Genomic DNA, 16866 nt, shown 5'->3' with positions numbered 1-16866 from the left:
ATATAACATCATTTTCGATGCCAGACAGCTTTCTCGGGTAATTCAGGATCAGCTCCAGTGTTCCAGATCATTCCGCTCTCATTTAGTGGCTAACGAGTGTTAATTTCACACACTGCCACGGTTTTCCTCTGCTCTGCTGATGCCTGTGGAGTGTTTTGACGTTGGCTCTGTTGCAGCATGCGTGGCTGTATGTACAGAGGCCAGGTGTGCGTGTGTGTGCGCGCGTGAGTTTTTATATCTTGGTGGGGACCAAATGTCAAAAATAGTTCATATCTGACAGGTTTGATCTTGTGAGGAGATTTGGTTGGTCGTCATGAGGAAAATTTTTTAAAACGAAGGCTACAGGTTTTATTTACAAAAACTAAAATGTTTCCTTGGACTCCAGGCATATCATGAATTAGCTACATTAATAATTTTGTGAGTGGAAGGTCTTCACAAGGATAGTAACACAAACTTAAACGTATGTGTGTGGGTTTTTTAAATGTATTTATTTATTTATTTATTCTTTTAGATTTTGACATTTGTCAGATTCACCTTTTTTTTTGGTCCAACTGCATGTTTTTGCAGGAGAAATGTGTGTGTGTGTCTGTAAATGAGTAGAAAGATGGAGAGAAGCTGTGAGAGTGAGAGAATGCCAGATGTGTGTCTTGTCACTGAAATGTTGGAAATGTGCAGGTGTGTATTTTACAGCTGCACAGAATAAAAAGGTGGCTTCATGGAGCTCATTGGCTCGTAGATGTACACGACATACGACGTACCGACCCTCCTGAGATCCCCAAGTGTTTCAGATGGAAACTATTAAAGCCTAATTAATGGTGTGTTTATTAACCTAGGCATTGCTTTGTAAGTTTCTAAGTGAAAAGACTGATGTGGCGTTTAAAATACAGCCCTGTGTTAAAATGTCTGTTAAAAACGCTATGTAACATTAGAACAGAAGTCATTAAAATCGTGATCTTGATTTGTTTCTCAATGCAATCTAAGTGAAGAGCAGCGTCGTTTCTGTAGCCTCTACTCAGCAACCATTTAAAAAAAAAAAAAAACAGAGCATTGCTATTCCACTTTATCCACTGGGACCAGCGAACAAAGACGTTCTGACAAATCCTGGAAAAAAAACTTTATTATTATTATTTTGTCATTATTATAGCAACAGCAGTTATAGGAATCCTGAAAGTTATTTAATCAAATAACAAAATAAACTTTTTCCTGGATGTTGGCTTATACTACAGCGATTTGCCAATGATTACAATTTTTAATTTATTAATGAATGGCACACTTTTTAATGTTATGGAACGGAAGAGTTTACTCTTTCCGGTTTCTCTGTAACATGACAAGCTGTGGTTTTTTTTTTTTTTTGGTCTCATTAACTCATTAAGAAGATCTGTTTAGTTGCTATAGGAACGAACTTCCATGTCGGAAAACGTACTGACTGATACAAAGCACCTACACTTGAGAAATTATATAAATGTCAAATAAACTAGAAACAGAAATTATTAATTATTTAAGCGTTTAATATTAACATTGCCGCTTTTGCACACTGCACTCTTGCACACCCCACACTGCTAAGATTTCTGTAAGTTTTATACTAAACAGCACATACTTTTGCTCTGGATTTCATCTACTACATACTAATGTTTTACAAGCAGCTAAAAGGTGTCTAATATGTGATCCCCTGTTTTCATTCTGCATTAAAATCTGTCAAGGCGTGTTTTTTCAAGGTTTGATTTTTTTATGTTTTTAAAAGCTATATAATGTAACCAAGGCTTAAAGGATTGACTGAAATCCAGTGAAATGCTTGCTCAGGATTTGGCAGAGTTATCTGGCAACCGAGTCGATGCTCTGACTGTGAGATGAAGTCTGATGAGAAATGATGGTGTAGGGTGTGTAGTGGAAGATTGTAGTACACTTAAGACCTCCAAGCATGATGTCTTATTGGCCAGCGGTCCAAATGTGACAATTTTTCCACATGAAGGTACCAGTGTGTTAGAAGAGCGAGCCGGTGAGAAGAACCGTGATGCCTCCCTCTCTGCGGGTTGCTACACAGTCGCAGATGTGGCTCGCTCGTGGTCTGGGGTGCAATTCAGCCAACGGTGCAGAGCCACAGATCTTAAAGAGGGGTCTGGGAAGCCTAGCCAGACTCCTTCCAGAAACGTTAAATAAATGCCTCTTTACGGAAAATGTCATCATTTCACTAATTATCCATTTTTCTTTTGTTACATAACACTATTTATTATTAGGCTTTGATTTTGTGAAGCGTCTGCCAAACAAGTTCCTGTGAACAAGCTTTCACTATAAAAACAATAATGTTTTAATATAAATATTATATATAATATATGTAATATAAATATTATATGTATTATAGAAAAACTTACTCTAGACTTTAAAGATGTGGAGGAATCTTCCAGGTCTTGCTTGATGCTGACTAAGTTCTTTCCCCTGAGATGGTGTAGTAGCATATTAGCTCATAAAAAACTGCATGCTTACGAGAAGTAACTCCCTGTTGTTGTTCTTCTTTCAGCTGCTCCCGTTAGGGGTCACCACAGCGGATCATTGGTCCACATGTTTGATTTGGCACAGTTTTTACGCCGGATACCCTTCCTGATGCAACCCTCCCCAATTTTATCCAGACTTGGGACCGGCATTGGGAGTGGACTGTCTTGTGCAATCCCAGAGGCTGGGGTTGGTTCCCTGGCCGGGAATCAAACCCAGGCCGCGGCAGTGAGAACGCCAAGGCCTAACCACTAGTCCTCCAGGGACCCCTGAGAAGTAACTCCCTGTAGCCTCTCCTAATTCACGATAAAGTGGAAGTTACTTTTTCAGAGGAGAAAGTATGGACTTCACTTTTAACTTTTGATATGCAGGCATAATGAATGGAGAGCCTCGTATGGAACAGCAGACTGTGTAATAAAGTAGGCTGTTCATGATAAAACACTGCTTTCTAGCATGTGAGGTGTTTTATGACAAATGGCCTGCAGTCAGTTGAATGTGTTGAATGCGTGATATTAGGCTAGATAATGAGATATTGACAATAGTATCAGGAATCATCGATAGAGTCTAGCTATTGGGATGGCTATCATGTTGGAGGGTTTAAATGTCTTTCAGAGAAAGTGGTGTCTGCAGCTTTAAGACTGACAAAAATGTGCGTCTGAGCGGGTCAACAGAAAACCTTCCAGAAATCATGAGTTCAAATCCTGACGATGCCATGGCCATCCGTGGCCACGAATCCAAGAGCGTGAAATTGGCTTCCCTGTCAGTCACAGAGACCTGAGCTAAACGTGGGCGTTTGTGAGTTCATGCATGTAGAAGGCGACTGATAGCACTTTCCTCCAAGTGTGTTAAGCAGCACGAGCAGCAGTTCAGCGGCATGAGCAGTGATTTCACGTGTCTCGGAGGAAGCACGTGTTAGTCTTCACCCTCCCAGATTGGTAGCTGTCGTTTGCCAGGGGAGAGCTGGCTGGTGGGTGGGAATTGGCCAAGACTAAATTAGGGAAAACATCCAGGGGGAAAAAAGATTGATGAAAATAAATTGTATTGTCTCGTAATATGTGTTTCCTTTTCACCTGTTTTGTAGTCCTATACAAACCTTAATAGCCCGATGTCTGAGAAAACATCCTTCTCTGATAAAAAGAAATCTCTCTCCATCAACTGCATCATAAAAAAAAAAGGCTCAGCAAAGACTTGTTTATTGTGCAACAACTCAAAGAATTCAATCCCCCCACACACATTTAACATTGAGTCCATTTTGACATTCTCCATAGTTGTGTGGTTTGGTGCTGCTTCTGCTCAAGCCAAGAGAAGACTTCAGCGCATCATCTGCTCTTTGGAAGAGATAACCGGGTGTAGCCTGCCGTCCATCAGTGCATTGTACAAGTCCAGACTGCGGAAGCGTGTGCAGAATATCAATGCAGACCCTTCGCATCCCGGCCATCACCTATTTGAGCGATCACAGTCTCGGAAACGCTACAGAGCGGCCACAACCAAGACACTCGTGCACTTTTGACCCCACATTTCTGCATAAACACTGTATATTACATTATAACTGTCTATATTCGCACCTTCCTACCTTGTGTCTACTGTGTGACCTGTATAGCCTTCACTGACCATCACGCCCATACGTGCTTGCTGAACATCCCATTCCAGATTTATTCCCTCTTTGCTGTTATAATAAGCTCCACTCTTCTGGGAAGCTTTCCACTAGATTTTGGGGCGTGGCTGTGGGGATTTGTGTTCATTCAGCTACAAGAGCATTAGTAGATCAGGTACTGATGTCAGGTGAGGAGGCCTGGGGTGCAGTCGGTGTTCCAGTTCATCCCAAAGGTGTTCAGAAGGGTTGAGATCAGGACTCTGTGCAGGACACTCGAGTTCTTCCACTCCAACCTTCACACACCATGTCCTCATGGAGCTCGCTTTGTGCACAGGGGCATTGTGATGCTGGAACAGGTTTGAGCCTCTTCGTTCCAGTGAAGGGAAATTGTAAAGCTACAGCATGCAAAGCCATTCTATACAATTGTGCGTCCAACTTTGTGGCAACAGTTTGAGGAAGAACCACATGTGTGTGTGATGATCAGGTGTTCACATACTTTTGGCCATATAGTGTATGTCCATTTATGTACGCCAATTCTGCCGAGTTGAATTCCTAGTACATACAAGTGTACCTCGCTGATAAGGTGCTTCTTACTCCTGGAATAACTTTGCTCTTAAAACATAAACAGGTGCTTAATTTAAGAAAATGTAACAATGTGTTGTTTATCAGTACAATAAGTACAATTTCATAACTATCTCCACTGCTGTTCACCTCAGAGCACATATACGTGTAGTTTACATGTTATACCGCATACGATCGCATTAATCGTTAATGTTTGGAGACTCTGATTGGTTCAGACGTTCTTAATGTTTCAGTCCTGATGATCTCACAGCTATTCACGAGAGCATCACACTCACAATTGCAGCAGGTTTAGACATATTACTGTTGTTTTATGAATGCCTGTTTTCCTAATACTAGTATTTATAGTCATTAGGAAGTAAGCGACCTCCAGATCTTTTTTTTTTTTAAACACATATCACTATCCACAGTGTGTTTACTGAGCATGTGTATTATTTGTGTGTGTGTGTGTGTGTGTGTGTGTGTGTGTGTGTGTTGCAGATCATGGATGAAACAAGCACTCAGATCGCCTGGCCTTCCAAACTGAAGATCGGAGCCAAATCCAAAAAAGGTACTTCTCTAACTAAAGCACACACACATTGTAGGAAACCATGCCTTTTCTCTTGCATTCACACACACACACACACACCATGTGGAGTGTACATCACAGATTTATAGTGCGGTTCTAAAAATAGCCATCCCATGCTGATTGCAAAAAAGCCCATGCTGGAATTCTCTTCCCCTTCATTTGCTGCACTCACACACACACACACACACACACACACACACACACACACACACACACACACACACACACACACACACATAGACACACACTTGTACATATGCACCCACACAGACTGAAGTTTGGAGTGTGTGTAGCTGTTTTGGTCTGGGTTTGGGATTTATAATGTTATGTGGGACAGGGCAGAGTATGATATGGTAGGTGTGTATGCTTCTGAACACCACACACACACACACACACACACCGGTGCTGAGTTGTCTTTGGGGTGTGTTAGTGTCTTAGTGTAACCTCAGAAAGCAGTTGCTTTTCCTACCATATGGAACTCATCAGCTGTCGGTATGCGAGTGTGTGAACGAGTGTTTGTGTGTGTTATAATGCTGTGTTTTCAGTTAGAAAGTGTGTATAACTACACACACACACACACACACACACACACACACACACACACACACACATATTCAGGCTCTGGCCATCATGCATGAACATTTGTGCATTAAGTTGTTTTTATAGTCAGTTAAAGAGTTTATAGAACAGTACACACGCACACGCACAATGCACACACACCACGCACACACACCACGCACACACATCTGTGTGAGAGTTATAGAGTAATGGGAATTAAAGTGAGTGAGTGAGAGGGATGTGTGATGGAGAGTGGAGACGAAAGGCAGTAATTTACTTTCACTTTCTTTTCTCTTTATCCTCTCACACTTCGAGAGTTTACAAAACACACACACACACACACACACACACACACACCCCACACATGTATATCAGCAGCCCCAACAAAATTGTGTCTCTCTGTGTGCCTCTAGTGTTTCTGTGTGTCTCTGGGCATGTTTGAGTCTCTGCTTGTTTGTCTGTCTTTGCTTTTTTCTGTCTCTGTGCCTGAGTCTGCATGTATGGTTCTGTGAGTGCGTGTGTGTCTGTGTCTGTGTGTGTATCTCTGCGTCTTGGTGTGTGTCTTTGTCTTGGTGTGTGTCTTTGTCTTGGTGTGTGTCTTTGTCTTGGTGTGTGTATCTGTCTGTGTCTGTGTGACACTGCATGATTCTGTGTGTGTCGGTGAGCGTGTATGTGTGTGTGTGTGTGTGTGTGTGTGTGTGTGTGTGTGTGTGTGTGTATGCATTTGTAGCCCTTTAGGGTTAAACAGGTTAAACACATTTTTCTGGTCAGTTGATAAATATGAAAGGACAAATCTGTTCATCCTCTACATTCTTAATGCCTTGTTTTGTGTGTGTGTGTGTGTGTGTGTGTGTGTGTGTGTGTGTGTGTGTGTGTTTAAACTGCCCTCAGACCCTCACATTAAGGTCAGTGGAAGGAGAGATGATGTGAGAGAAGCGAAAGAAAGGATCCTGGCCGTTCTGGACACTAAGGTGAGGCGCACAGCAGCTCATTATTGATTTAAACTCTACATCCAGGCCAGGGTGTGGCACGGTGACGCAGCGGATGCAGGGATCACGGTGGATCTGGGAATACTGAGAGCATGGATGGGATGCCAGTTAATCGCAAACTCAGTTTTTGGAACTACTACTCAGCACTTCTCTGGGGCAGTGACAGCTTTTTTTCATGAGCCAAATTTTTTTTCAGTGTTCCACAGGTTTATGCATCAAATAATTAAATCCATGTGAAAAGTAAAACCCTTTTGTGAAGTTTGTGACCTTTTGACCCCTGCAGAGTAAACGTGTGACGCTGAAGATGGACGTGTCGCACACAGAGCACTCACACGTGATCGGGAAGGGAGGGAACAACATCAAACGCGTGATGGAGGAGACGGGCTGCCACATCCACTTCCCTGACTCCAACAGGAACAGCCAGGGGGAGAAGAGCAATCAGGCACGCGCACACGCACACACGCACGCACACACACACGCACGCACGCACGCACACACACACACACACACACAGACAGACAGACAGACAGACAGACACAGAGATGCACGTGCACACACAGAGACAGAGATACACAGACACAAAGAAACAGACAGACCCACACACAGACAGACACACATGCACACAAAGAAACAGAAAGACAGACCAACACACACAAGCACGCACACACACACAGACATACAGACACAGGGACGCACACACAGAGACAGAGACACACAAACAGAGACACACATGCGCACAAAGAAACAGAAAGACAGATCGACACAGACATACAGACACAGAGACACACAAACACAGACACAAAGTAACAGACAGACCCACACACAGGGAGACACACAGAGACAGATACACAAGCGCACAAAGAAACAGAAAGACAGACAAACACACACACACACACACACACACACACACACACAAACAGATAGATGCACACACAGAGACACACACACAGGCAGAGACAGACAGACAGACAGACAGACCCATGCACAGAGAGACACACAGAGGGAGACATATACACACACACACACACACACACACACACACACACACAATGAAAGAGACAGAAACACACAAAGAAACAGTATTAAAGTACATGGATTAACAGATCTTCTTACCTGTCTTTCTCTCTCACACACTATTCTTTATTTCTCTCTTGCTTGCTCTCTCTGTTTCTCTCTCATCCTCACTCCGTCACCTCATTTCTCTCTCTCTGTCTCTCTCTCTCTCTCTCTCTCTCCCTCTCTCAGGTGTCTATAGCAGGGCAGCCAGCAGGAGTGGAAACAGCCAGGGCTAAAATCCGGGTAATGTTTGTATATAACATGCCACTTGTTCTGTTTCTCCATTTCTTTGCTTCCCCCTGGTGGTCTCTAAAGGAAATACAGCACTGTGTTGGTTTATGGGTTTATCCTTCAGCTGGCAACATTTAAATGTTTACTTCTACTTCAATGCTGTAATTTGTTCATGTACTGCATCTTGTAATCTGTTCTTTTCTGCATTCCTGCTGTTGTCAGGTTCATTATAATATCATAATTATTATAAAAGTTAAACCACAGCGCTGCTGAATTCTCAAGTATGAGTGATTGACATTCCGTAACTTTAAATGGTTAAAAAGCATGATACATTGTCCTTTAATTTATTTTTTAAAAAGTGTTAGCATCATAAAATTCTTTTAATATAAGATGAATAACACACTTCTGGACGTGTCATTATAGGAAAATAATCAGTGTTGGGATGGTAACGGCTTTCCTACCCCATCGTTTATTATTTTCCTGTAACAGCACACTCCAAAGTGTTTTATTTCTTACGTAATATTGGAATAAGTGATGATTCCAGTGCGTCTTTGTCAGAATGAAGAGACGTAACATTGGATACATTATTACTTCTCTCTCTCTCTCTCTCTCTCTCTCTCTCTCTCTCTCTGTAGGAGTTGATGTCGCTGGTCTTGATGTTTGAGTGTGGGGGATTTGTTGAGTCTCTAGACCTCAGCTCTCCGGTCATCCAGCACATCGCGCAGTCTTGCGGCGTCGCCATTACGTGCAAGCCGCCCTCCCATATCTACGGCACCACCGCCGTCGTCCGTGGCAACCAAAGCAACGCTGCAGCAGTCAAGGTACCACAAATAATAATAATAAAAAAACTTATGATATAAACTTCACCATCAGATGCTCATGTATCGTGACACTGTATTGTATACACTGTCAGCTGATGTGGCAGTATGATATAGATACACATAAAGATTAAAGCACGTAAAAATACACTTCTCCATATCACTTCTGGAACCAGTTGTTTCATTTTGTTCACTTATTGCTTGTCAAATATGTCTTGAATTTAAAAAAGTGATCTGTTTGTAATCTGCAAATCTTCTGCAAAACTAAATACTGCAATACGTATTGTATAGTGAAAATGTCTGTCGTTGTATAATATATTTTTGTCATATCACACACCCCAAATTTTTCATTAAATATTTCCCATTGTTACATAAATTAACACTGCAGCACATTAGCGGTCACATGACCTCGTTTGAAAGCACAGTGTCACAATCATTATGACTTATAATAAGTAATTTGGTATTTATTTGTGACTCGGGCAGCCAGGCAGAGATGAGTGAAGGGAAGGGGAGGATACAGTGGGGTTTTTAGTCCTCTTTTAGAGAAAGAGAGAGAAACTAGGTCACTGTGTGGTAAGTTCATGTGAAAGGGATTACGACGTGTGGCTTAATGTGCAGCCTCCAGCAATTCCACTACAAACAGCAGCTATTCGATCCCACTCGCGCTCAGCACGGCCAGACCCTCAGCTTAGAACGAAAGAATAAAATACAGACTTTAGAGTAAGCTGAAGTGCTTTTCGTTACATATCTCAGCCGAAGAATTGTGTCCTCTGACCTGCCTGCTGGTGGAAAAAGCTCTTAAATTTTTGTGCAGAGTGTACACAGATGTGCTAGCACCTACGATTTAACCGTAGAAATTGCTACAGCGATGCAGGAGACACCTGAAAGTGACGCTTTTCTGCAGTCAAACCAAACACGATTCAGATTCGCTCGGTGGGAAAGACAGTTCTCTGAAGGAAATATCGAGTGGGCGGGGCTGCAGCGTCTTGTCAGTTAAAGTGCAGGGTACAATGTGCTGTTTATTGGTTATGCTGTTAGCATGGAGTAATAACATAAACATTAATGGGACAAAAACTAAACTAGACTACACCAAAAACTATACCTAATCACAATGTCTCTGCTATATCTTTACAAACCTCCTACACAGAATTCCAAATAATCCCAAATTGCTCTTGTGCTAAAATATAGTGAAATAGTTTTTTTTAAATAGTTATTTTTTGTTGAAAACAGATGTTTTTTTACCTCCAAAATCAGCTGTATCTTTCAACACTTCTAAACTGCATATGTAATTTTGCACAGGAATCTGTGTGTGTACATGTGTGTATGTGTGTGTATATATATATGTGTGTGTGTGTGTATGTGTGTATATGTATATGTAAAAAAATGTGGATATGTTTTATAATAATAATAAAGGCCTCTCAAGGCGCTTTACATAGGAAAAGAAAATAGTAAGAGAAGCACACAGCATAAAATAAAGTATATATGCATGTATCAAAAACAGCTAATAATAAAATACAATTCAATAACAGTAATATTAATAATAATAATTTTAAAAAAGTTATCAAGCTAAAGCTAAAGATTCCTAAAGAAATAAGTATTGAGAGAATATTTATGTTTTTTGTTCTTATGTTTTTAAATCATTTATGTGTGAAAGGGTTAATGTACCATACAGTTAAGCATTGTATACTGATGTTTTTCATGACTCTAGTACTTCGGTGATCTGAATACCTGTTGTGAAACTTTTGTGTGTGTCTGTGTGTGTCTGTGTGTGTCTGTGTGTGTCTGTGTGTGTCTGTGTGTGTCTGTGTGTGTGTGCAGCGTGGTGCGGCTCTGCTGTTGGATCACCTGGCTGGCTCCATGTCCGGCTCCGTGACGGTTAGCACTCAGCTGGACATCGCGCCTCAGCACCACCTGAGCCTGCTGGGCCGAAACGCCGCCAACCTCAAACACATCAGCCAGCGCACTGGCGCCCACATCCACTTCCCCGACCCCAGCACGCCCTCACACACTCACGCTCACACACGCCGCTCCAGTGTCTACATTCAGGGCAGCATCGACGCCGTGTGTGACGCCAGGCAGCAGCTCATGGTATAGACACACACACACACACACACACACACACACACACACACACACACACACACTGAGTCCATCACTGCTGTACACTCCCAAACACAGTCCAGTTAGTTAGTTATAGTTAGTGCTTTTTACTAAAAACGCTAGAACACTTTCTTCCTTACCTCCATCGCCTCTGGCTTGCGGGATAAAATTTATAAATTTTTAAATTATGAATTTATATCCTGAATTTATATATTTCAGTAAAGCTGCTTTGTGACAATGTCCATTGTTAAAAGTGCTATACAAATAAAATTCAATTGAATAGAAAGAATCTTTTCTAACATGAAGGACATAGTCACAGAAAAAAAAGTCTTCAAATTTAATTTCCTTCGAATGGGACAGAATGAGGGGGAAAAAAAAAGAAAAGACATGATCGTGCCATTTAGGTGAACTTTGTTAACCTTGTGAATTTAGGAAGCTTGAAAGCATGTGAGCTAATAAAATAAAATGGGAAGACTGTGGAGTCTTCTTTATGGAGAGGAAAAAACCAAATTGAAGGATCTGCTAATGATTAACTAGCACACACACACCAAACGTCTCACTCTTTCCTTAACGGAACATTTTGTAAAAATGCAAACTGCTGATATATCTGATGTAAGTATGCTTACTCGTCTGTTCTAGCCCATGGGCCGGGCCCATTAAATCTGGCCCACTAAATGAATATAGAATCCGTACTCTAAATTAAAATAATCTTGTGTACTGTAATTGAATTGAACGATTTAAAAAAGAGAGTGTTATTCTGTGTTATTCCACTAGGGGGCACATAGCAACAAACTCAGAGCTGTAATTGCAGCTACTGAGAAAATGTGCTAATGAAATACAGTTCTTCATTAGCAAGCTAAAAGTGTGATGCTATAACAATGGTTTTTTTAAAAAAAGAACTAATTTAGGGGTTTTACAGTGACGGATTGAATACTTATGCAATCATAGCTACGTTTTTTAGTGTATAAATAATTTTGTGTACTATACAGAATTTTATCTTTAAGATAAATGGAGCTAAAAGAAGCTTTTTTTGGTCCAGCACCACTTTATCTTCGGCCTAACTGTAATGCGGAGCTTCAGATGAGTTTGACAGGACTGGAATACGAGGAATCCCTCCATGATGACATATCTAGAAGCTGATAGTAAATTGTTCGTGATAGGAAAAAAACTGGTTTGGTTTGGTTGTTTTCATTGTTTTCTCCTCTGTCTGGCTCACTAGCTGATGGGTTAAGATGGTCCCTGTTTACGTAAAACCCATAATTTACAGTTGTATGATTTTGCTAAGTATTTTCAATAAAGAGAAATTTCTCCAGCATCCTTTTTTCTCTGATAAAAATGACACCAAAGAGAAAAGCAAAACTATGCAGTATGCAGGCGAAAGTTTGGACACACTAGACTGAATTATACATTTATCACTGTTTTAAGGACATTTTGTGTTCACACCAGTGACATGCGACCAATCGGTTTCTTTGTACATGTGTGTGACACGGAGCTGTGATTTCAGCGACAATGCGGCAGCACAACAAGCGACATGTGACTTGAGATTTTTTCAGAATTAGTTATGATGCAGAAAAGCAACAAATCCAGAAACAGTTGACACGAATGATTCCTCAGTCCAATTATATGGCACACGTGATACGACATTTATTTATTTCCCCTCTAACAAGTTTATTTCTTACCTGCAATTAGTTCCTATGTTCTGCTTGAATTGATAAAATGGAAGGAAAAGCTTATAACTGTGTTTTCATCTTATCCTGTTATATATACAGTACGACCTCTCGTTAAATGTATATAGAGATGTTATGAAGATAAATAAAGCTGGGATGGAAGCAACAGAGATCGTTGGTAATCTGCTAATACGAAGCGTGGCTCGTAACGTACATAAAACAACCAAACAATTATGTACATAAAACAACCAAACAACGTTATGTGATGGGTTTTTACACTTTATGCCCTTTATTAAAATAGAAGAATTCATTTCAAATACATTTTAAAGACAAATAATCTGTGTTCTGCTGTAAATCGTGTGCTGTAGGCTACATTTTAGCTACAACCCTTTCTCATCTGAGCTAAAATCACTGGACGGACGGGACACGCCCACAAGCGACAACGGTAGCGCTTGCTCCACGCCCACAAGAGACTTCACTCGCTAGTGTGAACGCAGGGAAGGGTTTATGGTTGAAATTTGTTTCCAATACAAATGTAAATAGTGAAATTAACACCCATGTATAAATTTATTTCTGACTCAAAAAGTTTTCTACTCGAAACTAGATTTTACTTTACTTTAAACATTTTTTCCAAAACAATTAATTCCCATTAAGCACTTAAAGAAGCACTTAATGATCCCTGACGAAGCAGGTTGAGAACACATCAAGAGTGTTTAAAGCTTCATCAGGGAATATGGTAAAGAATTTTAAATAAAATAGTATTGAGTAAGCACATTGCTTACTGTATAATTGCATGTGTGTTATTTCATAGTGTTAATATTTTCATTATTATTCTAACATAGAATAAATAGTAAAAATGAAGACCTACTCTAAGCAGGGGTGGACAAACTTTTGACAAAGTAGTGGACAAAGTAGTGTCTGGGCATTTAGGGTCAAAAAAGGGAGCAAAAATACAAAATTGTGCATCAACTGATTTTTGCTCGAACATGATAAAAATAGTGATTAAGTCATTTGAATAATAATAAACTGATTAAAATTTTATATTTTAGTCCACTAATCGCTTTGTTGCTGAAAAGCTTCCCAGTTTTCCAGCCATTTAAGTAGATAGATTAGAATTTCTATTTATAATTTCTTTTTAAACACAATCTCTCTTTCCAGTTTTTTTTTTTTTATTTTTTATAAAGAATTAAAACTCTTATCAGGCACTAGCTTGTAGCACACACATAACTGTCTTTCTTTTGGTTTTATTCTGCCATTATCGTCTCCTTTTTTGATTTCACACACTTCTTTTTTTAGTGTTCTGGCTGTTCCTTTGCTTTCTTTATCACTCCCTGAAGCTCTCGTTTTCTTTTATTGACGTTTTTGTTTGGTGATCCTTTATTTTGGACTTGAGAAAGTCCCTAGATGACACTGCTTAAATTTTTGCTCCAAGAAGCATCTGGCCTGCCTTTACTCCTGCCAACAATCCATAAAGTGTAGACCATAGAAACACACGATACTATTCGACTTGAATATTTAAACCAGAATGAGCTTTACCTGGTGATTTGTCTCGAATCACGTCAGGAATTCGGACTCGGTCGCCCCGTCGAGACTGCACGTGGAGCAAAAGCTCAAAGGTTTAAGCAGGCAAATTAGTCACGCAGATGTTTGTGGGTGTGAGAGAAAGCAGGGCTGAAATGACAGAGTATCTCTTTCCCTGCGGCAATGCTCGGTTCAGCTGCGGTTCTGCAACTACAGCATATTTTCGTGCCGATTGAGCCGAATGAGAAATGCATGTGCTGTTATTTTCATGTCAAGAATGATTGCTCATAAAGGCAATGATGAGACTGTAGTTTTAGGGATTACAGATCTATAATCACACTGATAAAACTGATACCTTGCTTTTTAAGAGCATATCTGTATATGACAGCAAATCCTGATTAATTAGGGGATTAAACACCGTCGGTCGTTCTGTTATAGGAAAGTAATCCACGACGGCGTGGTGTGACGAAGCAGAGTCGCTGTTACCACCCTGAAGTGGATTATTTTCCAATAACAGCATGTCCTGAAGTGTGTTTTATTCCCCTTATCCTAGAGCAGTTTTTCACTGCACATTTGAATTTTAGTGTTGAATTAATATATGGTTACATTTTAAAGGATGTTTTTTTTCATTAATGGCAAATTTTCAAATTTCACACACACACACACACACACACACACACACACACACAGACCTATCATATATTTGGCACAGAAACAACAGCATTTGATGTGATGTGTGGATGTGTGTTGTAATTCTGTGCTTACACCATTTTATGTGTGTGCGTGCATGTATGTATGTGTGTGTGTGTGTGTGTGTGTGTGTGTGTGTGTGTGTGTGTGTGTGTGTGTGTGTGCGCGCGTGTGCGTGTATGTGTGAGACAGGGCTGCTTGCCCCTGGTTTTAATGTTCGACATTAAGGAGGAGGCTGAGATCGAGCCCCAGTGCATCGCAACTCTTATGGAGCAGCTAGACGTCTTCATCAGCATTAAACCCAAACCCAAACAACCCAGCAAGGTGATGCATGACCTGCTTGGATACACACACACACACACACACACACACACACACGTCAGAGGAAAAATACACACTGAGGCTGCATTCACAGTACCAGGTTTATATCAACATGGTTACCATGGAATCTTAGTTACTCTTGGTTTATGCTTCATCAGAAATGCTTCTGACATCTGTGTTTATGGCGGATTTGCCCTCCATATTTGTTTTCACTTACACTGTGAGTATGTTTCTCTGACAGCTCACTCTCTCTCTCTCTCTCTCTCTCTCTCTCTCTCTCAGTCTGTGATTGTAAAGAGTGTGGAGAGAAATGCGGTGAATATGTACGAGGCACGCAGGCTGCTCCTGGCTCTGGAGAGCGCATGCGGATCTTCTCCCAGTCCCCCCGTTTCTTCGCCTTTTCCTCTCGGGACCAGCAGCGTTCCTGTTAATGACCACGGCTCCTCCTCATCACTCCTCAACCCTGTTGGACTGGACGTCTTGGCCTCAGCTGGACTGGGACTAAGCACTCTGGGTAATGTAGTCAGTTTTTATGTGACTGTATTAAAGTTCAGAAGCTCAGCAATGCTGCATTGTGTCTGTTTTATAAAGTTTCTTCATTGTATCTGTTTTATTACTATTAGCTTAATGAGGTGAGAAGAGACCAGTTGAAAAAGAAGTACTGTAAAACTCCAGAGAGATAGACGCTCTTTTTCTAAACTGTTAAACACCTAAAATGTACACTCAGCGATTTTGGTTCATTTAGTAACTAAACCACTAGTGTTTCCTCCAAGGACACACTTCCAAAACACATTTAAAGGTACATTCAGTGATTTTAGTGGATGTTGCCTGAAAATACAGTACTGTGCAAAAGTCTTAAGCACATGCAAAGAAATGCTGTAGAGCAAAGATGCCTTCAAAAATAATGAAACTAAATGTTTCTACATTAAAAAAATACTAAGAGCAGTAAACAGTAATAAATGAAACAAAGTCAATATTTGGTGTGACGATCGTTCGCTTTAATAAATAATAGTATCTCAGGTACAATTCGTTGTACAGTTTTATAAGGAAATGAGCTGTAAGTGTTACTGAGCATCTTGCAGAAGCAGCCACAGTTCTTCTGGAGACTTTTACTGTCGACTCGCTTCTTATTTTTGCAGTGAAACCCAGCAGCCTTCATTATGTTTTTTTTTATCTGAAAAGTCTCTTATGTAATCTGCTGCTTTCTTTACTGACATACAAACGTTTTTCTGTAATATTTAATTTTGTGCTGGAAAACTAATGTTTGGAATCTAAAATGTTTTTGTACTGAATCAATAATGTAGAAGTCATAAAATAAACATCTGTAACAAAGTTTGTACTAAAAAAAAAAAAATAGGGTGCCTAAGACTTTTGCACAGTACTGTAAATTATTCAGAACTCAGTTTTATAACAAATACAGCCCCACAATTTAGTATTTTCTCCAAAGCCACACCTCCAAAACACATTTAAAGGTACAGTCAGTGATACGAGCAAAATTGGCCATGCTCTCTGGTTGGGCTGAGAGATGACGTACTCTCTCTCTCCCCTGTCAGTCAGAGAGACAATAGCCAATCGTGAGCATCTGTGAGCTCATGTATGCAGAAGAGGGTAGATAGCACTTTCTTCCAAGTGTGTCATGTTGCCCTGTGATGCAGCATGTGCAGTGGTTCAGAAAGATGCAGGTGGT

General features: G+C 40.5%; 1 protein-coding gene across 4 annotated transcripts in view; it reads left to right on the top strand.

Moving 5' to 3' along the window:
• bicc1a (BicC family RNA binding protein 1a) overlaps nucleotides 1-16866 on the top strand; it is a 52551-nt gene that overhangs the window by 26803 nt on the left and 8882 nt on the right. For all 4 annotated transcript variants that reach the window (XM_053237686.1, XM_053237685.1, XM_053237684.1 and 1 more), the window contains exons 3-10: nucleotides 5141-5210; nucleotides 6678-6757; nucleotides 7059-7217; nucleotides 8021-8074; nucleotides 8698-8883; nucleotides 10699-10968; nucleotides 15051-15182; nucleotides 15462-15693. In XM_053237686.1, coding sequence (XP_053093661.1) covers nucleotides 5141-5210; nucleotides 6678-6757; nucleotides 7059-7217; nucleotides 8021-8074; nucleotides 8698-8883; nucleotides 10699-10968; nucleotides 15051-15182; nucleotides 15462-15693 — 1183 coding nt within the window. The remainder of the gene's footprint in view (nucleotides 1-5140; nucleotides 5211-6677; nucleotides 6758-7058; nucleotides 7218-8020; nucleotides 8075-8697; nucleotides 8884-10698; nucleotides 10969-15050; nucleotides 15183-15461; nucleotides 15694-16866) is intronic.

Source organism: Pangasianodon hypophthalmus, chromosome 10 (genome assembly GCF_027358585.1).
Source record: "Pangasianodon hypophthalmus isolate fPanHyp1 chromosome 10, fPanHyp1.pri, whole genome shotgun sequence".
Classification (NCBI taxonomy): domain Eukaryota; kingdom Metazoa; phylum Chordata; class Actinopteri; order Siluriformes; family Pangasiidae; genus Pangasianodon; species Pangasianodon hypophthalmus.
The sequence above is the reverse complement of the archived record's forward strand: the minus strand, read 5'-3'. Positions and strand labels throughout refer to the sequence as shown.